The 26,891-nt window shown below is 44.4% G+C and overlaps 1 protein-coding gene across 1 annotated transcript in view; it reads left to right on the top strand.

The window, feature by feature from the left end:
• Positions 1–26,891, top strand: part of LOC138287520 (V-type proton ATPase 116 kDa subunit a 4-like) — a 237,330-nt gene that overhangs the window by 81,795 nt on the left and 128,644 nt on the right. The window contains exon 10 of the mRNA XM_069227986.1: positions 6,839–7,051. Coding sequence (XP_069084087.1) covers positions 6,839–7,051 — 213 coding nt within the window. The remainder of the gene's footprint in view (positions 1–6,838; positions 7,052–26,891) is intronic.

Here is a 26,891-nt window from a genome sequence, read left to right as displayed (position 1 = left end):
CGTAAAGCTTTTAGTATAGGTTCCTGTAGAAAAGTGCCTCTTTTGACATGGTCACCCCCCCTCCGCACACACACACACTGAAAGTGCACTGGGTCCCTGCTAATCGGATCCCCAGTGCCAGATCTCTTCCCCCCAAAAATGCACAGTACTTTTTCCCAATTGGCAAAGCCTTTTGATACTACTCTAAGTCCCTAGTAAATGGTACCCATGGTACCTAGGGCATGGGGTACTAAAGGAAGGTCCCTGAAGGCTGCAGTAACAATTGTGCCACCCCAGGGACCCTCTCACTAAGGGAACACAGTGCTGCCACCACAGTCTGTGTGTCTTGGTACAGACACAAATGAAAACACAACCTGGCCCACAGTCTGTGTGCTATGTCCCCTTAACACTGCATGTAATATTTGTAAGTCACCCCTCTAGTAGGCTTTCCAGCCCTATTAGGCAGCGTGTATTATATTACACATGAGGGCATACTAGCAGAAGCAGATATGCACCTGCTATGTCTTTGTCGATTTTCAGACATAGTAAGTGAACAGGGAAGCCATTGTAATGCATGTGCTGGACACTGGTCACTACGAGTTCCCCAGCTACATGATGACTTCTCTGAATATAGGGATAATTGGTATTAAACATCTCGTATTTGTGAGCCCATACTCATGCCAGTGTTGGATTCAGCAATACCTGCTCTCAGAGGACACCTTAGAGGTGTCCCTTGAAAACCTACCAAGCTACTGTTGTGTTCACTGACTGGTCCAAACCAGTGCAGCCACCCTAGACTGGGTTCTTGCCCCCTGAGGTGAGAGCCAACACACTTGGAGGCCCAAAACAAAGGCCTGCTCTGGGCAGAGGTGAGAACACCTTGTCCTGAGCAGGATGGACATTCCAGGCCTGGGAGCTTCAAAGACCTTGCTGCATTTGAAATCAACCCAGGTCTCTCCAAATGGAGATGACCAACCCCCTGTCCTGATCCCACTTTTGGTGGCAGCACAGGTGGGAAAATTAGACAGATTAGGAGGTATGCCCACTTCCTTCCAGTCCCACCCCTAAGGTGGACAAACTGAAGTGGACACTATTTTTTAGATTCCTCCATCGTGTTTGGAAAGGAATTAGGCCACTAGGGTTAGGGTTAGGGTTATGCCCACTTCCCAGTGGAAGTGGTCATAGAAAAGGTGTAGTCACCCTAAAGGTGGTCAGCCCATTGGCTACTGCCTGCCGTTCCCTGTAATGCCCCTAAATTTAGTATTTATATGGCAGCCCCGAACACTAGAACTCAGATCTCGATGCAGATCTCGATGACCTACGAAGAAAAGAACGAAGAACAGTTGCATTCCTACAGAAGAGGAAGAAGATGCAGCTGACATGGTACCAGCCATATCTGCCTGCCTGCTGACCTCACTGGGCTCTACCCAAGAAGATGACTCATCCTACAGCTGAGCCTCCAGGTAACCCAGTGGGACTGCCTGCCTTCTAAAAAGACTCAGGATTCCTGTGAGCAGCAGACCTCCTCAGCAACCAAGTAACAAGAAAGGACTCTCCAGCCTCAAGAACAGCAAAGACCCAACACCTGAAGTGACCTCTGCACTCGAGGCCCAGTGAACCAATGGTGCCAGCAATGTTCTCCAGCTGGCCTGAGTCCAAGTCCACCCGAGTGTCACCTCTCCTGGACTCATCCAAGTTGCCTGCAGCCTCTGCATGCAGGCTTCCCTCTCCTGCAGCCTAGTGGTGAGAGAAAACCCGACAGCAAGCACTGCACCCGTCGTCCCAGACGCAATCTGAGGTGGGTCACTGCTGACAACAACGTCTCCCGGCTCCCCCAAGCATGAGTCTACCCTGAGTCCACCCCTGCCGGACTCCCCGACGACACCTGCAGCCTAAGCAGACAGGACCTCCTAACTACGAATCCCCCTGGACGAGAAAACCTGACACCTAAAGACACCCCTGCACCCGTCGCCCCTGAGCACAAGAGAAGAGGACCAAAGGTGCACCTATGTCCCTGAGCACCCCAAGTCTACTACCTAGCTGCTTGTTGTCCCCCACTGGTTTTCTAGCCAGAGCCTTCAGCTTGTTTGTCACGTGGTCCAACTCCCTTAGAGAACCATCAGGCAACCGACGCCTTACTGCACCTGTGCATCCGGGCGCCCCAGTGCCCCCCAGTGTGACCTGTTGGTGTGGTTCTGATCAGTGCCCAGTACTTACCTTTGATCCCTGAGCTCGACCTCATAAGTCGACCCCTACAACCACGTCCCCCCATTCACACACACACACACACACACAGACACTCATTCACATACACACATGTATACATCCAATCACACACACATCCGCAGCGCCACCTTACTGCCATCCACCAGTATGGCACAAGCTGGATTTCTGCCCTTCTTGTCGCAGAAATCCGGCTGTGGTCATAATATGGCAGTAGTCGTTTTTTACCGCTAATGTTATAATGAGGGCCTGTGTGTCAGCAGCATTGCATTAGCTAGGGATAGTGTGATATATATGATACAGAGACAAAGAGTGAAATCAAAAACTACTGGAAGAAACTGAAGAGGGGCCCGGCAGTGTGACAGAAGGAAGAAGCTGAATGTTAGAGACTGTGGGGTTTGTGTGCCAAGAAATGCAGCTACTTTTCCACTAAAAACTAAGGCGCCAGCTCTTCACTGCCATAATTTCCAATGCAAAAGAATAGGAAAAATAAGGAGGCAGGGGTGCAGGCGATTTGTCAGAGGAGAAGGAGGAGGGGTACAGTATGGCGACAAGCCCCAGAAGCCAGTCTGACTTATTTGCTGGGTTGCAAGGGGCGTACCCCTTGACTGAGCCACCTGCTTCCATTCCCCCGAGGTGAATCTGAGGCTCTTACTCCAGCCAACAAAAGAAGACTGGGGAGGGTGGCAAGGAAAATATAAGGACTGGAGAAGCCAAACGTCTGGCCTTCTTTCAGCTACTTTGGTTTAGCATCTTTATTTATTATTAGTCTTATGCTTAATTGCTTTATTTCCAAAGACTGTCCCACAGCTACAGCCAGATCTATCAGCCGCACCAGGTTTCATGAGGGGTTGTCCAGAGGCACCACTTGAAGGCCTTGCTGTGCGGAAGAGGTCTGCAGCATAGACATGCTTATGGGCTGGATATTATAGGACAGAGGTGATTAAAGTGCATCTTTTGTGTCTTCACTTACATAATGAGGTTTTTTCTCACTACCATTCTCCTCCCAGTGCTGACTCTAACTGGCTGTTTACCACACAACTGCCTAACCACGCATCCACATTAACTAGCAGACTGCTAACTGACCAACAACACTTCTGTGCAAGTTACCTGAAAACCAGCTGCCCAACCACAAACCACACAAGCCACCTGACTAACAACACACCCATGCCAACTAACAAACTACCAAAGCCCAGAAACAGCCTCACAATGCAACTGCACAAATTCGCCAACTACCTTTCTACCAACTGCCCAACCACTGACTGTGCTACCACCTACTCAACAACACATGCACGCTAACTACCCAACTACCAACAGTTATTCATATACTAGCAACCTGAACACCAGTTTCATACATAAGTCAACTATCTGAATACTAACAAGCTAAACAGCAATGCTAACTATCCAGCTACGTACGCACAGAACCTATGAAGCTACCAGCTGCCGGAGTACACACCCATGCCAACTATCCATCATCAACTACTCAACCACGGCAATTGCATGCCAACCAGCTGCTCAGTCAAACTAGCTACCTGATTACTAACTACCAAAGAACACACCCGCACCAACTAATTGTCAAGTACCCACACCAGTAACCCAACTACCAACTATGCCATTACCACCTCATGGCAGGTGCCTGATTCACCCATCTACCGCGAAGAATAACTTACACACCGGACTCCTCGCCATCGCTAACTGGATGACAGCAAGCCACCTCAAATTGAACTCAGAAAAAAACGAGATCATCATCTTCGGTCCCAACAAGACAGCATGGAACGACTCTTGGTGGCCCACCACCCTTGGACCACCCCCAACACCCACCACGCACGCATGCACGCAATCTCAGCATCATACTGGACTCATCTCTCTCCATGACTCAGCAAATCAACGCCATATCATCCTCCTGCTTCAACACCCTTCGCATGCTACGCAACAGTTTCAAATTGATTCCTTTAGAAACAAGAAGAACGGTCACCCACGCCCTCATAAGCAGCAGACTGGACTACGGCAACGCCCTCTACGCAGGGACCACAGCCAAGCTTCAGAGAAAACTCCAGAGCATACAGAGCGCAGCCGCACGTCTCATCCTCAACCTCCCTCACCACGAACACATCTCCGCCCATCTCAGATCCCTACACTGGCTGCCCATCAACAAAAGGATCATTTTCAAAATCCTTGTCCACGCTCACAAAGCCCTCCATGACACTGGACCGGCCTACCTCAACAAACAAATCAACTTCCACAAACCAACTCGCCAGCTCCGCTCCGCCGACCTCGTCCTCGCTACAGTCGCCCGCATCCAACGCACCATCTGCGGCAGCAGATCCTTCTCCCACCTCGCCACCAAAACCTGGAACTCCCTCCCCACCAAACTATGCAAGACCTAGGACCTCCTAACCTTCAGAAAGCACCTCAAAACATGGCTTTTTGAGCAGTAACCCCCCCCCAGCGCCTTGATATCCTACAGGGTGAGTAGTGCGCTTAAGAAATTTGTTTGATTGATTGATTGATTCACAACGTCACCTTCACGCCCAGGACGAACCCTCACATCTTTGTCATTACAGCAGAATAATTGTATAGACTCTCTTGGGAAATCTAGGGCAGGTTACCTTTAGGCTTAGGTTTCCAAATGTTAGTTCACCATTTCAAAGAAAGAGTTAACATTACAGTGACCTTTGAGGATCATTTAAATAAGCATTTTCTTATCTAAAATCGGCAGCATTAGGTGCTAAAACATTTTTTACAGAAAGATAGAACTCTGGCCATCTATTATGACATAGTCTGGAAAATGTAAGTTTAATAAATGAATTTGTAAATATTTTGAGAACACATGGGACATAGGTTTGCTGTCACAGGAGGGCTATTATGTGGGGATACGATTATACCCATATTTCTTCAGTCGAGGTTTACCTTAGTTCTTTGTCGGTTATTGACACACTATAAAATCTTGTGAATCGGCACAAGAGGCATGGGGATCTGTTGACACTGGTATGATGGTAATGGGGCTCTACCACACATGATTTGTCAACCTTTCCCTACAACTGTTATCAAGAAGTCAATCTTTCCTGGCTTGCCTATAGAGCAGACTGTATTTTTACATGAATAAGATGAAACCTCCAAGATTTTATGGTGACATATATTGTTATGGATGAGTAGTTTACTAAACTTTTTGCACGTGGTACAAAGCGATGCAAAGCATTGTGTTGGTTTACTTAGCATTAAAAAAACGTGTAGGTGAGTGCAAAATTGTGCAGTGTCACGCAAGCGCCCATGCAGCCTTCAGTAAATAACCTCCCTAGGTTCCTGGATTCAGTTTGCGGGTCTGTGTATATGTATTAATGGTAGTAACACCGCCCCCTCCTTTCTCTTGTTTCAGGGTATTTGTCTCTTTCTCCTTTCTTCTTCATCATCTTTATCTTTCTGCTTCTGGAAAGGTTTAAACACAAAAAACAATACAGGTATTCTGGAGGTTGTGCGCCCTCCTTATATCATCCTAAGTGTTCAAAGGCTGATATTGTAGAGGAGCATCAGGGCAGGATCCACACCAGACTTTCGTGATAATCTCTTGACAAAAATGACATTTCCACAGAATGGGGATGATTTCTCCAGCAATTTGGAAATCTGCACCCGCTGGTTCTCTTCCTTGTTTGGATGCAGATTCACACATTTTAGGGAATTCACAAGGGTTTACCTAGAACAGTCTTGGGATTCCAGGAGCACCCCTGCAAACGTTCATGAATTCCTACCAACGACCATGCAAAAGAGTTTCTGCATCAGTAACTGTGCATAATATACAACTGTGCATGAATACTTGCATTAACGTCTGTGCAATTGTACTTTTTTCTCCACAGGAAAATATTTTACCTATATAGGAAGCCCTTCCCCTGGAGCCCGACAACTTTTGGGGTGGGGGCAGTTGTTTCTTTCCCATTGTTATCATCGAAAATAAACGTATTGTCCACTACAAAAGTAACACTCTGCGTGCTTCCTGGGTGAGGATGCCTCTTAAATAGACTGTGAATACTCACAAACTCACAAGGGTGAGACTGCTCCAATAACTTTCCAGGGCATTCACACACCGGGACCCCTGTACTCCACACGAGTATTGTGACTTCATCGTTGGTTACTAAAGTGCATGAGCATGTATGAGTGTAAAGTCAGATTTTGTGAATAACATAGATCTGCACGAGTTAAATATAGGTATGAAAATGCCTTCGCGAATCAAGGCGAAGGAACCCAAATAAACTAATTATCAGGGTCATTTGTTAACCTGAAAATCTGCCATGGATCTGGTCGTCCTGGCCCTATCCTTGACACGCTTGGTTAAGAAGCTACTGATGCTTATTATAGCTACTGCCTTTCATGGAAGATTTTAGGCAGTAGCTCTCTGCCCCTCGTCCAGATACCCACCCTCCCAGGCCACTCTTTATCCCCAAGACCCTACTTGGTCTCCCTAAACCACTCCACAGAAACTCTACCTCTGAGTGCTGTTAGGCCCATATTTATACTTTGTTAGCGTCGCATTTGCGTCATTTTTTGACGCAAATGCGGCGCTAACCAAGTATAAATATGGGCCTTAGTATCTAGTTTGGGTCTCCTGCTCACCTTCTGAAGCCATCAATGTCTCTGCCCACAGGTGATCACGCAGACAGAGTCCCACCGCCAGCGCGTGATGCAGGAGGCCTCCCGGAGCCTGCGCAGCTGGACCATCAAGGTGAGGAAGATGAAGGCCGTCTACCACGTCCTCAACTCCTGCAACATCGACGTCACGCAGCAATGCGTCATCGCCGAGATCTGGCGCCCAGCAGCGGACACCGAGCGCATCACGAAGGCGCTGCACCGAGGCATGGTAAGGAGCACGTCAGCTATTCAAGCTCCACTTGGTGGAGCCTTGTCACAAATGTGATGCAGGGAGCACGTTCCCGACTACACCTGGTTTGTTGTGCGAAAACACGACACTACCACCGAGGTTTATAATACTGTGGCGTAATGCTCCGTCGTGACTGACGGACGTGGCTTTATACAGTGGAAATGTGCGCAAAAAGACACTTTCACAGTTTATACGTTCAAACCTAAATTTGCAATGTGGGGTCCACAGAACAGTAATGTAATTTTTATTTTGTTGCATGAACTAAGTTGTCTCAATTTTCCTTGCTTTGCGCATGCTCGACATATTATTTTTAAGCATAGTTGTTACACACAACAAACCACACGAGAAGAACTTCTGTATTCCAATCTATTTGTGTTTTGATAAAAAAATCACTGGCAATGCGCAGTGTAAGCTGGAGGCACCAAAACGTACAGTGGTGGAAATTCCATGTCACCAATTGCAAATGGTTTCTGCTAGATCTGGTTGATTACATACTGATATCTGAACTTCTAATGAACGACTTTGTAGACCAATTTCATATTCTTCCGGGTGCATATTGGCCCTGGTTAGTGGTAGCTAATGCAAATTTTCTACCTAAAGTGGAGAAATGTACTAATAGAAATGTAATATGTTTTAAATCTTGTTGTTTCTTTTTCTAGCAACTAGTTAAAATTAATAATGCAGAAGTGAAAAGTGCCAATTAATCATAGCCCGCCAGTCATGTGGCATAGCTCTTGAACTAGTGCTGCAGCTTGGTGGAGGGTGTGGTCTCATGGATGCCAACACAACTTTAGGCGGGATGCTCTGGATTCTTAAACCCAAAAATAACATTGTTTTATCTTTCAGAGCATACATAAACCACTATATGTCTAAAATACTGTAGTTTTGGTAAAGATTGTATTGCTATGTTGCCACTTATAGGGTTGCCAACTGGCTGTTTTGTTTTTGCCGGCATGACCAGTATTTTCAAGTTCCAGCCCGAACAGAAATTAGGAAAATCACTAAAAGCCGATTTTTTCTTACCCTTATCAGTACACATTTTAAACAGGAAACATAAAAAGAAATAACTTTAAAATGTGTTCTACATTTGTCTTAGTGAGCCCTCATCGTTAAGGAAAGTAAACAAAGACAAAAAGCCATGTTAAAAAAAACAGAACACAGAAGATTTTATAGAAATCTCTATTTAAGTATCATGTCCAAGCCTTTACTGAATCTTAAAATGTGTAAGATTACAACCCTAGACGTTGCCAACCCTCTCAAGTGTCACACATCACAGGTTAGACGAGTGCATTCTGGGAAGTCTGGGAGCGTTCCACATCACAGGGGAATCCCATGACGCCCGTGCAAGCAGAGCTCAGCTGATGGAGTTCTGAGACAAAGGCAGGTGTGCTTGATTTTCAGGGTACCCGGACTGCCATCGGCTCGAGGCTGCATGCTGCTGCTTGACAGGAGCGGTTTACCACTTGGGAGATGACAGAGCAGCAGCACCCGCTCAGCTGGCAGAACAATGACCTCCAAGGATATCGCAATTCCACAAAAAAGTGAAATGGGCACTGTTGTAAAAATCCAGCGATTTTTACAAAAGTGCCGGCAAGCTTGAAGTAAAAAAACACAAGGCCAACCCTCTGTTTACTGGTTCTGCGCTGCTGAGGAGGGTGAGCAACAGGCTAGCAGGCAGCACAGGTGTTAACTTCTTGTGTTGCTTGCCTTTAAAATGCATGGGGCCTCTCCTGTGCAATTAACCTGCGGACCTTCCCCTGCCCACTATGTGGGTGCTTGGCCCTCACTCCTGCCCCCATACTCTGCACTACACTTTGTCACTTCACCCTGCCTTGGCCATCCTTTCTCGCCTCCCTCGGTCCAGTGCTTAATTTGAGCCTGTGGTTTCCGGTGCGGGGTCCGGCACTTATTTTTGAAGGCTTGCACTTATTTTTGTGCCTCAGTCATTTACTGCGAGCAAAAGTCACATATGGGAAAGAGGGAGGAAGAGAAACTCAAACAAGCGTCACTAAGGGAGATAGCAGAAAGCTGCAAGAGTGAGCTGAAGGGGCAGGGAGTGGCTGTAAATGTATTAAAGTGGCCCGAAATGGCTTTAGGTTCACGCTGCCTCATTGTTCTGTGCTCGCACATTTAATGGCAGCAGCCGCTTGTTTCAGAAGAGAGCTTTGGGTACCGGCACATTTTTATTTACAAATTCCCTCATGTCTGCTCTTTTTTTTTATTTTGTTATTTTGTTTGTAGCACAAGCTTGGCCCAAGGGCATTAGGCCACATCCTCTCCACTCTGCAAATCCCCAATCCCTGCTGTGCTGTGATGCCTCTCTTGCCATCTACTCCTATGAATCATCTGGCCCTCCCACCCCACTTCCCTGTCCCTTATCTATTTTCACCCCGCCTGCACACTGCAAAGAATGCAGGTTGTCTGAAGAACTCCAGGTTCGGCACTGGGGGCAACCAGAACTAGGGTGACCACCCGTCCATAATTTCACCCTCATGTCTATTGTCCGTATTAAAAGGTTTAACGAACAGCATTTGTTTGTAATTTTGGCCTTTCAGCTAAATGACACATTCCCCAGCTGAAGTTGAAGAGAGGAAGTCTCCTTTTCTGTATTCCTGAGGGAGGAGCAGACACATAAACAACAAGAAAGTTTTTTTCCAGGGTGCCTGTTTCCCAGAAAGAAATGCAAATGTGTGCATTTGGTTAAATCTGCAATGATAAAAGATGCTCTGGACCTATGATAGGCCGTAACTGATGGAATCACCTTAAGCTTTCAGTGACAAAGATATTTTGCTTTTTGAGAAGTACTGAAAGGGATCTACAAGCTGAGCTGTGGAGTGCATGCTTTTAATGGAAAGTTATAAAAAAGGTTTGCACTGTGTATATTCTGTATATTACTGAAATATATACTTTAGAAGCTCTGCTTGTCTTGATTTAAATTAATTTGGCCATTGTGTGGCAGACTATATTATACTCCATGTAATGCATGTTTAAAATGATGAATTACACATTAAGAGTGCTTTGAGGGACCACTGAGCTCTAAAAATACATGTCAATTCTTTCTACTACACCAAACAGGATTACATTTGATATGCCTCTGGATGCACACATAGGCATCTGTAGTGATTGCTTTAACCATTAGAAGTTTCATGACATAAAATAATCTATTCCCACTGTATAGTTTAACTTTTATTTATTTTTCATTTGGGGCATGTGTTATTTAATATGTAGTTACTTGGTGGTGAAGGATCAGCAAATATTTTGCTATGTTTATCAACGCCTTTGATTCTGGGTTCACTGACCCCTAACCCCATTGCAGTATTCATACTTTTAAAATGCAGTTTGACTGGCGCTTTGAATAGTTATGTAGGCCCAGATTTAACATTGTTTTATGCAATGCAGCAAAACAACTTTCTGCGCTCCATGAAAGGAGAGGGCAGGAATACGCCATATCAAAATATGGGGCACATTGCTGTCCTCCACCTACGCTAGCGCACAACCAGCAGCCTTCTGCCAACATAGGTACCCTTGTGCGGTGGTGCAAGGGTGCCTGTGCAGGCAGGATTGTTTTTGTGCAGATTGGGGCACCTTCCTGCACGAAACATTCCTTACAGGCATCTTCCTCTTTCTGAGTGTGCTACAGGATGCAGCGCACTCTGAAGGAGGAAACAACAAGGAGAAACAAGGATATTTCTCCTTGTTGCGCCTCTCCGGGAAAGGCAAACAATTCTAATGCATTCCTAGGTCTACCAGTGTTGGCATATCTGGGAATCCTTAGAATACATGGGTGGATGCGTGGGAACATCCAAGCTCCACCCATGGAATGCCTTCCCGGCATAATGTAACACAGGAAAACAACTTGTGCTGCCATGCGCTATTACAGATTTACCAAGCCATGCAGGGTGCATCTGCATGGCATAATAAATCTCATTCTAGGTTTTGTGTCGCCCTGCATGGCACAAGGGAAACACAAAACCTTGCTAATCTGCCCTGTCATGTCTTCAAAAGTGAGTGATATTAGGAAATGGTGTCTTGCCTTCCCTTACCTTTATTATGTACCTTTTTTAGGGTTGAGGCTGCAAGTGTATATGCTACGGCATGGATCTCACTTGCAAGACTGTTGTGTACAGTGAAGGGCTTGGAGCCTGCCTGTTGCTTACTATTTGTTGGCTTGTGTGGCACTCTTCTTTACAGCCTCGTAATTTGTCACTGCAGGCCAAGCATCATTTCTGTTCCTCTGTGTGGAGCAGGGACCAAGCACTGTTTGATTTAACTTAGTCAGTTCCCGTCGGCTGCTCCCTATGTGATTGAGGTACTATTTTGTTCTTTTTAGTTCTAGTGCCCCGCAAACAGAAGTTTCTTGACTGGCAACAACGTGCGCAGCAGGACAAACAAAATTGCAACGTTTTAAGTTTTTTGGAACAAACTTGTTTTTATTTTGTCAACTCGTCTTTTCTCACTTTACACTAATGTTTTCTTTTAATTTTGCTTGTGGGTGCTGTTCTCAAAAGATGACAATTATCTTTTTTTAAATATTGTAAAGCAACATTGTTTCTTTATTATGTGTGATTTCTGAAATGTTGCTTTAACACATATTGTGCAGTACCCCCAATCCAGCTAACTCCAGTCTGCCCCACTACAATCCACCCCATCCCACATCAATCCACCCACTCTAAATCAACCACTCACCCCAATCCACTCCAACCCACCAACTACAATCCTCCAATTTAATCTGATCCACTCCAATTTACCCCTCTCCAATCCAACACAATCTGCACCACTCCAAAACAATCTGCTCCACTCCAATCCAAAATAATCCGCCCCACTCCAATCTACTTCATTCCAATTAAAAACAATCTGTCCCATTCAAATCTGCCCCACTCCAATCCACCCCACTGCAGCCCGCCACACCCAAATCCAATCCATCCCAATCCCATTCACCCCACCCCACCCCCTTTCAATCCACCCCACTCTAATCCACCCCATCCACCACACTCACTCTAATCAACCACACACTACTCCAATTCACCCCACTCTACCTCAGTCCAATCCACCGCACCCTACCCCAGTTCAGTGCACCCCACTCCAATCTATCCACTCCACTCCAGCCCAATACACCCCATTCCAATCCAATCCACCCCTCTCCAATCCGATCCCTCATTCCAGTCCAATCCACCCCACTCCAATCCAGCGAATCCAATACACCCCACTCCAATCCAATCCACCTCTCTCCAGTCTGATCTAATCCATCCCAACCCAATCCAATCCACCCACCCCACCCAAGCCCTATCACTCCAATCAAAACCACCCACCTCAATCCAATCTAATCTACTCAATCAAATCCACCCCAATTCAATCCACATCACCCCATTTCAAACCACCCCACTCCAATCCAGCCACCTCACACCAATCCACCTCACTCTTCCCCAATCCAATCCACCCCATTCTACTCTAACCCAATCCACCCCACTACCTCAGTCCACACCACCCACTCAACCCTATTCCACCCCACTCGACAACATTCTACAACAATCTCTGCCACTGAAACACTTGTCTACTCCCCTCTACTCAGCTCTACAACACTGTACTCCACCTACTCCACGACGCTCCAACAACTCCACTCTACAACACTCTGTGACACTCTAATTCCCCACTCCACTCTGACACTCCACACCACCAACTTTTAGCCACGCTGAACAGCAGTCACACTGGCATACAACATGGCAAAAACATATTGCCAAAGCCAATAGCCCTTATATAGGTGAGACCTGTTGGCTTTGCCAATGCTTATTCTTTTTTAAGTTATTGTGTCAGATTATCCTGTGATCTGTATTTATTTAGCACAGTGTACTATTAATTTTACAGAATTGTACCAAAACACTGTCTTCTAGTTCTAAAAGGGATTGAGAAAAATAAATTAATCTAGTCAGTGGCAAAGTGCACTATGTGTAACCGGGAAACCTGGGCTAAAATCCTGGCTTCCTTGCATAAATAAAGTGTAGGATCTTTACTTGATAATGATATTTGGGAGAACTTTCAAGTAATTCAGTTTAAGATGGGCTGTGTACAAAAACTCACTTTTATTAGCCTGTAATGATCCACTATCCATAACAATAATTAGCCATGGAGGGACACCAGATAATTGGTTCACTTTGTTCACTCTTGGTGTTGTCAAGAGGTAGGAAAGTACCATCTTGCCTTGCATGTTACCCCCATTTTCACTGTATGTATGTTTGTTTTCACCAATGTGTCACTGGGGTCCTGCTAGTCAGGACCCCAGTGCTCATAATGTATGCCCTGTATGTGTTCCCTGTGTGGTGCCTAACTGTATCACTGAGGCTCTGCTAACCAGAACCTCAGTGTTTATGCTCTCTCTGCTTTTAAAATTGACACTGCAGGCTAGTGACTAATTTTACCAATTCTCATTAGCACACTGTAACACCCTTATAATTCCCTTGTATATGGTACCTAGGTACCCAGGGTATTGGTGTTCCAGAAGATCCCTATGGGCTGCAGCATTTCTTTTGCCACCCATAGGGAGCTCAGACAATTCTTACACAGGCCTGCCACTACAGACTGAGTGAAATAACGTCCACGTTATTTCACAGCCATTTTTCACTGCACATAAGTAACTTATAAGTCACCTATATGTCTAACCCTCACTTGGTGAAGGTTAGGTGCCAAGTTACTTAGTGTGTGGGCACCCTGGCACTAGCCAAGGTGCCCCCACATTGTTCAGGGCAAATTCCCCAGACTTTGTGAGTGTGGGGACACCATTACACGCGTGCACTACATATAGGTCAATACCTATATGTAGCATCACCATGGTAACTCCAAACATGGCCATGTAACATGTCTAGGATCATAGAATTGTCACCCCATACCATTCTGGTATTGGGGGGACAATTCCATGCATCCCCGGGTCTCTAGCACAGAACCTGGGTACTGCCAAACTTGCTTTCCGGGGTCTCCACTGCAGCTACTGCTGCTGCCAACCCCTAAGACAGGTTTCTGCCCCCTGGGGCCTGGGCAGCCTGGTCCCAGGAAGGCAGAACAAAGAATTTCCTCTGAGAGAGGGTGTTACACCCTCTCCCTTTGGAAATAGGTGTGAAGGGCTGGGGAGGAGTAGCCTCCCCCAGCCTCTGGAAATGCTTTGATGGGCACAGCTGGTGCCCTCTCTGCATAAGCCAGTCTACACCGGTTCAGGGATCCCCCAGCCCTGCTCTGGCGCGAAACAGGACAAAGGAAAGGGGAGTGACCACTCCCCTGACCAGCACCTCACAGGGGAGGTGCCCAGAGCTCCTCCAGTGTGTCCCAGACCTCTGCCATCGTGGATGCAGAGGTGTTGGGGCACAATGGACAGCTCTGAGTGGCCAGTGCCAGCAGGTGACGTCAGAGACCCCTCCTGATAGGTGCTTACCTTTCTCAGTAGCCTATCCTCCTCTGTGGGCTATTTAGGGTCTCTCCTCTGGGCTATTCCTCAGATAACGAATGCACTTCCCTCTTCGACTTCTGCCAAGGATCGACTGCTGACTGCTCCAGGACTCCTGCAAAACCGCAACAAAGTAGCAAGACGACTGCCAGCAACATTGTAGCGCCTCATCCTGTCGGCTTTCTCAACTGTTTCCTGGTGGTGCATGCTCTGAGGGCTGTCTGCCTTCACCCAGCACTGGAAGCCAAGAAGAAATCTCCTGTGGGTCGACGGAATCTTCCCCCTGCTAACGCAGGCACCAAACTTCTGCATCACCGGTCCTCTGGGTTCCCTCTCATCCTGACGAACCTGGTCCCTGGAACACAGGAGCTGGGTCCAAGTGTCTCCCACAGTCCAGTGGCCCTTCTGTCCAAATTTGGTGGATGTAAGTCCTTGCCTCCCCACGCCAGACAGTAATCCTGTGTACTGCGTCATCTGCAGCTGCTCGGGCTTCTGTGCACTTTTTAAAGACTTCCTTTGTGCACAGCCTAGCCCAGGTCCCCAGCACTCCGTCCTGCATTGCCCAACTCGCTGAGTTGGGCTCTGACGTCGTGGGACCCTCCTTTGTGACTCTGAGTCGACCGCTGTTCTTAAATCTTCTAAGTGCCTGTTCCGGTACTTCTGCGGGTGCAGGGGGCTCTCTGAGTTGCTGAGCGCCCCCTCTGTCTCCTCCTCCAAGGGGCGACCTCCTGGTCCTTCCTGGGCCTTAGCAGCACCCAAAATCCTCAACCGGAACTCTTGCAGCTAACAAGGCTTGTTTGCGGTCTTTCTGCGTGGAAACAATTCTGCATCCTCCAGCACACCGTGGGACATCTTCTGACCAAAGGAGAAGTTCCTGCCACCTTCGGTTGTTGCAGAATCTTTGGCTTCTTCCACCCAGAGGCAGCCCTTTTGCACCTTCATCCGGGGTTTAGTGGGCTCCTGCCCCCTGGACACTTGCTTGACTCTTGGACTTGGTCCCCTTCCTTTACAGGTCCTCGGGTCCAGGAATACGTCTTCAGTGTTTTGCTGGCAGTTGTTGTCCTTGCAGAATCCCCTATCTCGACTTTACTGTCTTTCTGGGTTAGTAGGGTAACTTTACTCCTACTTTTCAGGGTCTTGGGGTGGGGTATCTTGGAAACCATTAGTGTTTTTTGACACTCCCAGCGACCCTCTACAACCTACACTAGGGCCTGGGGTCCATTCGTAGTTTTGTGTATATGGTTTGTGTTGCCCCCGGGCCTATTCCTACCTATTCCATTCTATTGTGACTCTACATTGTTTGCACTACTTTTCTAACTGTTACTTACCTGTTTTTGGTTTGTGTACATATAATTTGTGTATATTACTTACCTCCTAAGGGAGGGTATCCTCTGAGATACTCTTGGCATATTGTCACTAAAATAAAGTACCTTTATTTTTAGTAACTCTGAGTATTGTGTTTTCTTGTGATATAGTGCTATATGATATAAGTGGTATAGTAGGAGCTTTGCATGTCTCCTAGTTCAGCCTAAGCTGCTCTGCTATAGCTACCTCTATCAGCCTAAGCTGCTCGAACACCTCTATTCTACTAATAAGGGATAACTGGACCTGGCACAAGGTGTAAGTACCACAAGGTACCCACTATAATCCAGGCCAGCCTCCTACACAAGAGGGCGGGTTAAGCGGGTTACGTATGGAAACGTTCACTTCAAATAAATAACAAAACCTAACATACTAAATTGAAACACTTCTATAAATATTTTTTAAAGATGTTATTACTATATGCCAAAAAGAGGTTACATTGCATGGTGGTAGTCAGGTATGGAGCAAAATAATTCATTGTATATTTACAAAAGAACATTGCTGGGCTACATACATTTATCAAAAGTTATCACACAATTTTTTAACTTTTCTGTGCAACAAACTGACCCATAATAAACTCTTCATCCCCATCCTCTTGCCCAGTCACTGGTGCCTTAACTGTCAGTGTAGGGAAGCAGAGTAATGAACCTTGTGGTGCTTAAAAGAAAGTCTTCTTTTGGAGATAGCTGCCCTTAGACCACTGTCTTGTGTAGTTACCTAACAATTAGGGCATAGAAACCAAGATTGTGTGTGTCAGGGTGAGTTACAGGGGAAGCGTATCATCCTTGGTGCAGTCCTTAAAACCCTCCACCAAAATATCCCACTTCTGTGCAATTAGTACACGGCCCATCATGGTTGACAGCACCTCAGCAGCTCTCTGGCAGTATAAAAGAGTGTGGTGCAAGACCAACGCATATGAAGCTAATTGAGATCTAACTGCATACAGCAAGGACAAATGCAACTGCGACTCCCTTGTATATTTTGGTAATTCGGGCAGAAGTAAGGTAGGCTCAGTTTAGAATTTAAAATTGAATATACTTAAAACTCAAGCCGCAGGACACTTTATGGGGATATTCCAAAACGTTAGCCAAGTCCGCATCGTGCAGAGATTTGGCCAGGTCAATATCCCAGTTAGTAATGTTTCCCAAACTGTATGCCACAGATTTTAAAATGTTTAGAAACATAATCAAAATGTTGCTGTTGCTTTCTTTTCAAGAAAGATTAGGTACATTTGGATAGCGTGGATGCCCTTGAGACTGTGCTCAAGAGCATTAATTTACTACTGAACAAGGATATAATGTGCCACTTGAATGTAGCATTCCTAGAGGCAATCACATAAAGATCATATTGAATCAATAGCGCTATGTAGAAAATAGTAAATAAATGCACTGATAAAGTAGTCTTGTGTGGCCTGTACTTGGATGTGTCAGTAAATTTGACTTTTGTCCTGAATTTTGACCCTTTGTCCTGAATTTTGACCCTTTGTCCTAACTTTTTTATAATCCTGTCCAGAATTTGTCTCCAGACCAGGTGGTCACCTTAGCCAGAACGGCAGTAGTGTGGCTTACCACCCTTCTCATCATGCCAGTTACTGACCTGAGCGAATGTTATATATGCAGTTAGAATGAAAGGATCAGTTTTGCGGCTATAAAGCAGCCATCAGGGTGAGCAGGATGGACAAGGATGGTGACTAGAAAGCACAGTATTACAAGTTAAAATCACAGTGTAGATGACCTGTCACCCTGCGCTGGGGCTATCGGATCAGTAAATCAGCACCAATCCTTGCTATGTCCCATCTGGCAGTAACTGTCGGAGGCATCCTGCACTCTACATCGGTGAGATGTTGACTCAATGTCAGGCTCATCTGCCCCCTCCTACTGCTCTTGCCAACTGGTGTGGATCTGTGTAGCATTGTGGATGCTTTTCTTGGGTCTGTGATTATGTGGGTTTCATCATGCAATGTGAACTGTAGTTTGGCCGGATGTAATATGACATATCGAATTTCCATATCATGTAACTGTTTCTTGACAGGGTAAACTTTCCCCTAGCATCTTGTACCGACTTATTAAAACCGGGAAAGGAAAGTGAAGATCCTTCTTGTATGCCATTTTCCTGGGCCAGGTCAGGCACGCGCCTCCTCCTCTACAGCCTCATCCTTGATCGTGCGGTGGCAGTCATCGCCGCAGTGTAGAGACCGCACATTCCCCACCTCACGCCCCCCCTCCTCACCCCACCTTCCCAACGACAGTGGAATGGGAGCGAGTCGCAGACTCAGGGGAGGTGGTTCAGGCGTGCGCGCGCACCTCCAAACATGTAAGACCCGTGCAGCCGGTCTTCCTCCAGCCCGTCCCACAGGCCTCGCGCCACTTTCAAGGATTCAGAACGGACGGGTTTGTTACTGGCATCTGAAGAGCCCCCAGACCTCTTGATGTTATATCTTCTAGCATGCTGGCTCGCTATTTTCGTTACTCGATGGACAGCTTTGAAGGATATTTACAATGGAGGTTGGTTCTGGCTCTTAGAGTGCTTAAACTGTAGCCATCTTTGTTAGCGACCACCAGTGCCCTCTGGTCCCAACCTAGTTAAAGATAAAACTCTCAACAGTACCCGTGCTAATAAAAAATACTTTAAATACCCTGGTTTTTATCACAGACGCTGGTAACCCAATGTTACTATAATATCTGAACATAGTGTAATATACAAAAAATCGTTTTTTTAAATTTGTTCTGACAGGAAATTACGCTCAAAAGCTGAGTATTTATTCGTTCCTGATTACATTCAAATATTTCCCTATTTGACTCGTACATTGTTTATTACCATACATGTTTTCGTGGTTAGGAATAAACTGTCGCTCAAAGTGTTACGTATAAGGCACAGAAATATCCCATATATGCACATTAAAAACATGGAAATGTTACATGTAGGCAACTGAAAACGTGGATGATATATTTATTGACCGCTTGGTGACGGTGTTGCACCATTGAGCTTATTTTATTTCGAGTACTTTGAGGCGAAAAACTGTGCTCTTACATTGTTGAATACAATTTATTTGGTACTTTTTTTCTAATTTGACGAAGAGCCATGGATTTACTACTTTCAATCCATGAACTGTAAGGTGATTTTAACAATTTACGATTCTGCTAAGTTAGGCTGGCCAAATTTTGAGAAGCAAAAGCCAGGACAGACCAGACATAGAAGATCTAAAGGTCAATGATCACGGTATGTCTGCTCTATCGCGGTTTTGTGTAGCCTTATATGTGTGTGTATGTAAACACACACACACACACACATTACCTACGGGCTGCCCGTAGGAAGTTAAAGTTAGTTAGTTTTCCCATAGTCCAAAGAGTTTTTTGTTTTGCTAATAACTTTGGTGCAGTTTGACGAATCTTCATGAAATTTTTTAAACTGCTGTCTGGAAATGTTTGTGGTGATTCATCAAGCGGGCCGAGAAAAAGGGAGGGGGTGGCCCAAAACACTTTTTCCCCAAGCAATATTCTATGTGGATTTTGTAATTTGTAGACATGGACATGTTTCGAACCACTGAATGGAATTGGTAGAAAGGTAGACCTTGGTCTAGAAAGAGCCTTTTTCATAATTTGGCGTAGATCTGTTCAGTAGTTTTGGAGTAATTAAAGGAAATAAAATAAAGATATCTGTGGATACAAATCCTTCGTGTATCCACCCGCAGGTGATCCGCTGATCCAGGGGAAAAGCATGGCCCTTATTGGCTGCCTGCAGCCTGAAAGGAAAGTTGCAGCCACTATTATACTTGCCGCTTTGGCTGGGGGAGGAAAAATAAAGTGTGAAAAGACATAAGGGATCAGGATACAGGTATCCTTACCCCACAGGACACATGGAGAGGTCCCGGAGGGACCCCTCATGGGCAAGAATTGTCCCAATTTCTTTTTTTTGAGCCAGTCCACGGCTCCGCTGCAGCACTCTGCGTGGCCTCCAGCGTAAATTCACAAAGGTTCTTCGCATCCAAAAAAACATGAAAAAAACCCTACTCACAAGGAATAAACAGTGTGGGATAGCCTGTGGCGAAAGCTGTACGCAGCGTGGGTTTGGTTGTATGTGGAGGGGAAGGGGTTGGTCGCAAGGCCTGGCCGCAGGCTGTGCACGGCCATGGTTGTATTAACATATGAGAATTATATATTACTTTACATAAAAAAATATAAATTCACTGACAAAACAAAAGGTTACAGGGATGTTATAGTTAAGTTCACGTTTTACCCCCACAAAACCATAGAAATTCAGCAGTTATACTTGTAGTTATACTCATGTGAAGAAACTATAACATGTGCTGTAAAGTAACGTTAGGCCACAAGTTATAGTTTCTTAACATAAGTATAACTATAAATGCTGAATTTCAGTGGTTGTGTATGGGTAAAATATGAACCTAACTATAACGCCCCAGTAGCAATCGTTTTTTTCAGTGAATACCCATATTATTGCCTATATATATTTCTACAGTGCTAATGATATATATATCAACTCATCTTGCAAAGCAGAATCCTGCAAAGCAGATTTGAAAGGCATGTTCTCCTTCTAAAAAGCGCCTCTAATGTCTGAAATTAACTTATGTCATTTATCTTTTCTTTTAGACAGGGCAGGAGGAGGTCAGATGTAAACGCAGCCTTGTAAATGTGTTTAACTCTATAGGGTCAAAACGTGGTTGACTACTTTTGTGAACAAACCATTGTTCCTATATGACACTGTGCAATCTGTTAACAGTGTTCATTGTATTAAAAATAGACATTAGGATATGGCTGTCTCTCTGCTAATATACTGTGTATTATTTATGCACAATTTCACTTTTTTGTTTTCTTTTGCTTATGGTCGTCACGCACTTGGGGATCACTGTGCACTTTGCAAGAATTGAGTTTACATTGTGATTGTGTGGAGAAAAGAAGGTGCCACCAAGACAAACTTGTTTCCAACTCAATTTAATCAAAACAAGGTTTGTCGCAAGGGAGCAGCGAAAAATCAACATCCTCCAGCTACTGCCGCAGCATCAGCCGCCCACAACGTTCTCCTTGCCCGACCATTCCATCCCCACATTCTACTCCCATTGTATCTGTACAACAATCCGATCACCACACGTCTTCCCCAAAACAAAAAAACAAACAAAACTCTGATTAACACAAAATTACTAATGTTACCTTACATACCAACATACCAATTTGCAGTTTGCAGGAGCTACATTCCTTCATCTAACCAGATTAATAATATTCATATTACATTACTATTGCTCAACGTCTCATGACAAATTCTTGGAGATGCCCAGGTAATCTCTTTTCCCTTTGACTTCGTCGAAGAGGCATATCATCGGTGGTCGAAACACACTTGCTTGCATTATGACCAGAGTCAGCACATATATCAAAATGAATATCAGGACCCACAACTAGTTGCAACTCTGAATCACTTCCCTCGATTTTATCGTCGTTTTCACGCAAGTTGACTCCTTCACACAGACTCACATGCTGCAGATTACGTATTTTACGGTCCTCAGCTCCATCCAATACCGTCACTATTTTAATAGGACTTGACCAGTGAACTGCCCCTTTTTCTATGAACACAGGGTTCCTCACATGTACATACTGCCCTGCAACGAGTTTAGGCATGGTTCTCCTTCCGCTGACTCTACTCAGCACATGACCTTAGTGTTTTAGCACACATTCCTTAATTAGATCATCACTGTTGGTCAACTCCTGCTCCTTTTTTTTAAGAAGGTTTCCTTCCCCTTAACAACTCAAATGGGGTTTTCCCTGTCACCAAATGGGGCGTAATTCTATAAGACAGTAACATACTCTGAAGAGCCTTCTTCCATGACAGGTTAGATTTCAGAGCCAACTGTATAGCTTCCTTAGCTACCTTATTGAACCTTTCGACTTGACCATTTCCCTCTGGGTGATATAATGACACCTTTGGGTGATTCGCACCATCATTTTTCAAGAACAATTTCATTTTACTAGATGTGAGCTGCACACCATTATCCGTTACTAGAGTCTCAGGAATCCCTTCTCTGGAAAACACATCCTGTAAAAAGTAGATGACCGTGGTCACATTGCCAACCATACGAACTTCTGGCACTTAGAATAATAATCAACAAGGACAATGGCATATGCCTCTCTGGATGGTAAGGGGGCAAAAAGCCCCATACAATCAATCGCTACATTCGGCCAAGGTCCTTCAGGGAATTCGACCATCTGCAGAGGGACTACCATTAGCTTGACAGACTTGTCACTTGCCTTGCATGCATTGCATTCCCTCACCCAATGGCCACCAAAAGCTTTCCTTAATTTTCCTTCTGCCTTCTGGTACTTGCTATACCACCATGCCCTTCATGTCCTAACCTGTCAATAAGTTCACGTATGCCATTAGGAGGTACTATTTTATCGCCCCTCAAGATGTTATTGCATACGGATAACTCATCCTTGATCTTCCAAAATGTACTACATTCCCCTTGAAGCTGCCGCTCAGATGGCCACTCCTTCATGAGAAATTCCTTTACCTTTGCTAAGATTCCATCTTTTTACATTTCCTTGATCCAGTTATCCTCGGAAAACTGTAATTCCATCCCATGATATTCTATAAATACCACATTGTCATACATAAATGCCACATCACACTCATTATCATCCACTTCCTCACAATTCTCATTTGTCAAAGGCAGCTGTGATGATAAATCCGCCATCCGATTATCTTTCCCTCGCAAGTGCATAATCTCATAATGGTACATTTGCACTTTTAAGGTGAGCATCGCTAACTGGGGGGTAAGATTTCTCCCACCTCTAGGACTCAAGATATTTACCAAGGGTTTGTGGTCCGTACATATCTTAATTGTCTGACCCCAAACATACATTCTAAAACATTGCATAGCCCAAGTCGCAGCTAGTAATTCCCTTTCAATAACAGAGTAGTTCCTCTTTGCTTGTGTTAGATTACAGGATGCATATGCGACCACCCACTCATTCTCATTCCTTTTTTGGGATAAGACAGCACCAATTCTACACCCCCTAGCATCCACAGAAATGATACAATTTGCATCTTCATCAAATGATCTTAGGTATGATGGATTTACAATTATTTTTTTAAGTGCTGCAAATTCTCAGTATGTCTGTCCCCAGGAAAACGTTGCATTTTTCCTCAATAGTTCTCTAAGATTCTCGACCTTGGATGTGTAATTTTCTATGAAACATGCGTAAAGTTCTGTCAACCTTAAAAAGGATACCAACTGTTCCTTGCTTTTGGGGTTTTGAAGCATTCCATATGGCTTTCACATAGCTAATCTTAGGATGAATGCCATCCTCTGAAATTACGTGCCCCAAATATTCCACATGTTGTTTCTCAAATTTGCATTTTTATTCTTTCACTGTTAATTCATTGTCCATAAGTGCTTGTAGAACTTCCCTCAATATGCAATCATGTTCCTTTTTATCCTTCCCAAATATCAATATGTCATCCTGAAAAAAAATTGCACCAGTTATATTTGATAATACTCTAGATAATTCCCTTTAGAACACAGCGGATGCACTGGCTAAACCAAATGGCATCCTTTGGTACTGGAATAAACCTTCAGGTGTTATAAAGGCTGTGCAGTACTTAGAAGTTGGATCCAGTGGAATTTGATGATAAGCGCTAGCTAAATCAATTGTCGAGAACATTTTAGCATCACCAATCAACAACATTAATTCTTGCAAATTTGGTAACGGGAAGGCATCCACCCAAATAGCATCGTATAAAGAACGTAAGTTCACACAAAGTATTAGTTTGCCATTGGATTTCAAGGAAATTACAATTGGAGATACCCAATCAGAACTTTCTATTGGTTCTATAATGTCCCTTTCGCATAAAACACGCAAAATTTCTTTTAGTTTCCCTCTGTAATTCAGTGGAACATTTCTTAACTTTTGCCTCACAGGTATAGCATTCTCTTTTAAGATTATGTTATGTTTAACATTTTTCAAGGTTCCTAACTCGCTGCTAAAAACATTCAGAAATTCCTCCCTTAAGAAAGAATATATATCATTTGCACTTTTAATATTACCCTCAACCACTGCATACATGGGCGGGTCAGCTTTAGGGTCAACTCTCACTCCAAGTTCAGTCATGTTTGGCCAGCCTAAAATCATAGCTCCTTTTTCTACTATAAGCACATTTCCTAAACATATTGTCCAGCAAATCCAATTTCAGCTTGCACAGACCCCACAATATAAATTTTATGACCAGAATAACTACATGGGCTTGAATTAGTATTCTTTAACAATCTACCAGGCCATAATTTGTCAAACAACCATCTCCCCATTATGGTGGACCACGCACAAGAGTCCACCATAGCTTCAACCTGTATTCCATCTATGCTTAATGTACGGTTAGGCAATTGGACATACTTCGCTTTGCTGTTCTCGCTCTGCACACTTAATACCACATCACGCATTCCATATTCAGGCTCCTCATCATTAGGATCCTCCACAATACAATTTACTTTTTTCCCACACATTTACACACACCTGAAAAATGTCCTCTCTTCTTACACACATTGCATGTCTTTCCAATGGCAGGGCCCAATTTAGAATTAGCCAAATGTGTATCCAGATCGAAAACACAGTAGCCCTCTAGTTTTACCAACCGCAAGATTCTTTTTTTCCTTACCACTCTTGACACTCCCTACAATACCTTTGTCTTTATTTTCATTCCTCACTGCCTGTATACATCTCTCAGTAATCTCAATACCTCTAGCAACTTCTATTGCATTTCTTAAAGATAATTCACTGGAAGACCATTGTTTCTTTGAATTTTTTTATTTAGTTCTCATCAATAGCTGGTCCCTTAATACTTGGTCATATGTAATGTTTTCAAACGCACAAGTTACAGCAAGTCCCCTCAACACTGCCATATACTGGTCAATTGATTCATCTTCTTTTTGCCCTCTTGAGTAAAACATATATCTTTCCATGACTATGTTAATTTGCCTACCACACCTTTCTTGTAACTGTTTGAGAGCACATTTATACACATCTTCTTCATCAACGTTGTCCAACCTCAACAGACTTTTGAATTCTCTAACACCTATTGCACCTAGTCTATGCTTTAGTAAGGACAAAAGTCTTTCTGGTGTGCACTCCCCGTCCTCTAGTACTTCCACATATGCCTCAAACAAATCCAACCACAATTCCCATGGAATAGGTAGGTCTCCATGCTCAGCTAAAAAGAAAGGTGGTGGTTGAATGCTAGACATATATTTCCCACCATAAGTAAATCAATAAAACTCCACGTGTAGTCACAATTTCCACTGTCCCAATGTTACCTTACATAGCAACATACCAATTTGCAGTTTGCAGGAGCTACATTCCTTCATCTAACCAGATTAATAATATTCATATTACATTACTATTGCTCAACGTCCCATGACAAATTCTTGGAGATGCCCAGGTAATCTCTTTTCCCTTTGACTTCGTCGAAGAGGCATATCATCGGTGGTCGAAACACACTTGCTTGCATTATGACCAGAGTCAGCACATATATCAAAATGAATAACAGGACCCACAACTAGTTGCAACTCTGAATCACTTCCCAGCAAATACCCTTCGATTTTATCGTCGTTTTCACACAAGTTGACTCCTTCACACAGACTCACATGCCGCAGATTACGTATCTTACTGTCCTCAGCTCCATCCAATACCGTCACTATTTTAATAGGACTTGACCAGTGAACTGCCCCTTTTTCTATGAACACAGGGTTCCTCACATGTACATACTGCCCTGCAACGAGTTTAGGCATGGTTCTCCTTCCGCTGACTCTACTCAGCACATGACCTTAGTGTTTTAGCACACATTCCTTAATTAGATCATCATTGTTGGTCAACTCCTGCTCCTTTTTTTTCAGAAGGTTTCCTTCCCCTTAACAACTCAAATGGGGTTTTCCCTGTCACCGAATGGGACGTAATTCTACAAGACAGTAACATACTCTGAAGAGCCTTCTTCCATGACAGGTTAGATTTCAGAGCCAACTGTATAGCTTCCTTAGCTACCCTATTGAACCTTTCGACTTGACCATTTCCCTCTGGATGATATAATGACACCTTTGGGTGATTCGCACCATAATTTTTCAAGAACAATTTCATTTTACTAGATGTGAGCTGCACACCATTATCCGTTACTAGAGTCTCAGGAATCCCTTCCCTGGAAAACACATCCTCTAAAAAGTCGATGACCGTGGTCACATTGCCAACCATACGAACTTCTGGCACTTAGAATAATAATCAACAAGGACAATGGCATATGCCTCTCTGGATGGTAAGGGGGCAACAAGCCCCATAAAATCAATCGCTACTTTCCACCAAGGTCCTTCAGGGAATTTGACCATCTGCAGAGGGACTACCATTAGCTTGACAGACTTGTCACTTGCCTTGCATGTATTGCATTCCCTCACCCAATGGCCACCAAAAGTTTTCCTTAATTTTCCTTCTGCCTTCTGGTACTTGCTATACCACCATGCCCTTCATGTCCTAACCTGTCAATAAGTTCACGTATGCCATTAGGAGGTACTATTTTATCGCCCCTCAAGATGTTATTGCATACGGATAACTCATCCTTGATCTTCCAAAATGTACTTCATTCCCCTTGAAGCTGCTGTAGGAGGCTGGCCTGGCTTGTGGTGGGTACCAGAGGTACTTACACCTTGTGCCAGGTCCAGTTATCCCTTATTAGTGTAGAAGAGGTGTTTCTAGCAGCTTAGGCTGATAGAAGGTAGCGATGGCAAAGCAGCTTAGGCTGAACTAGGAGACATGTAAAGCTCCTACTATACCACTGGTGTCATATGCACAATATCATAAGAAAACACAATACACAGAGATACTAAAAATAAAGGTACTTTATTTTTATGACAATATGCCAAAAGTATCTCAGTGAGTAACCTCAGTATGAGGATAAGTTATATACACAAGATATATTTACACAAACCAAAATTATGCAGGTTATAACAAGAAAAACAATGCAAGCAGTGTAAAGTTACAATAGATT

Source organism: Pleurodeles waltl, chromosome 4_1, assembly GCF_031143425.1.
Source record: "Pleurodeles waltl isolate 20211129_DDA chromosome 4_1, aPleWal1.hap1.20221129, whole genome shotgun sequence".
Taxonomy (NCBI): domain Eukaryota; kingdom Metazoa; phylum Chordata; class Amphibia; order Caudata; family Salamandridae; genus Pleurodeles; species Pleurodeles waltl.
The sequence above is the reverse complement of the archived record's forward strand: the minus strand, read 5'-3'. Positions and strand labels throughout refer to the sequence as shown.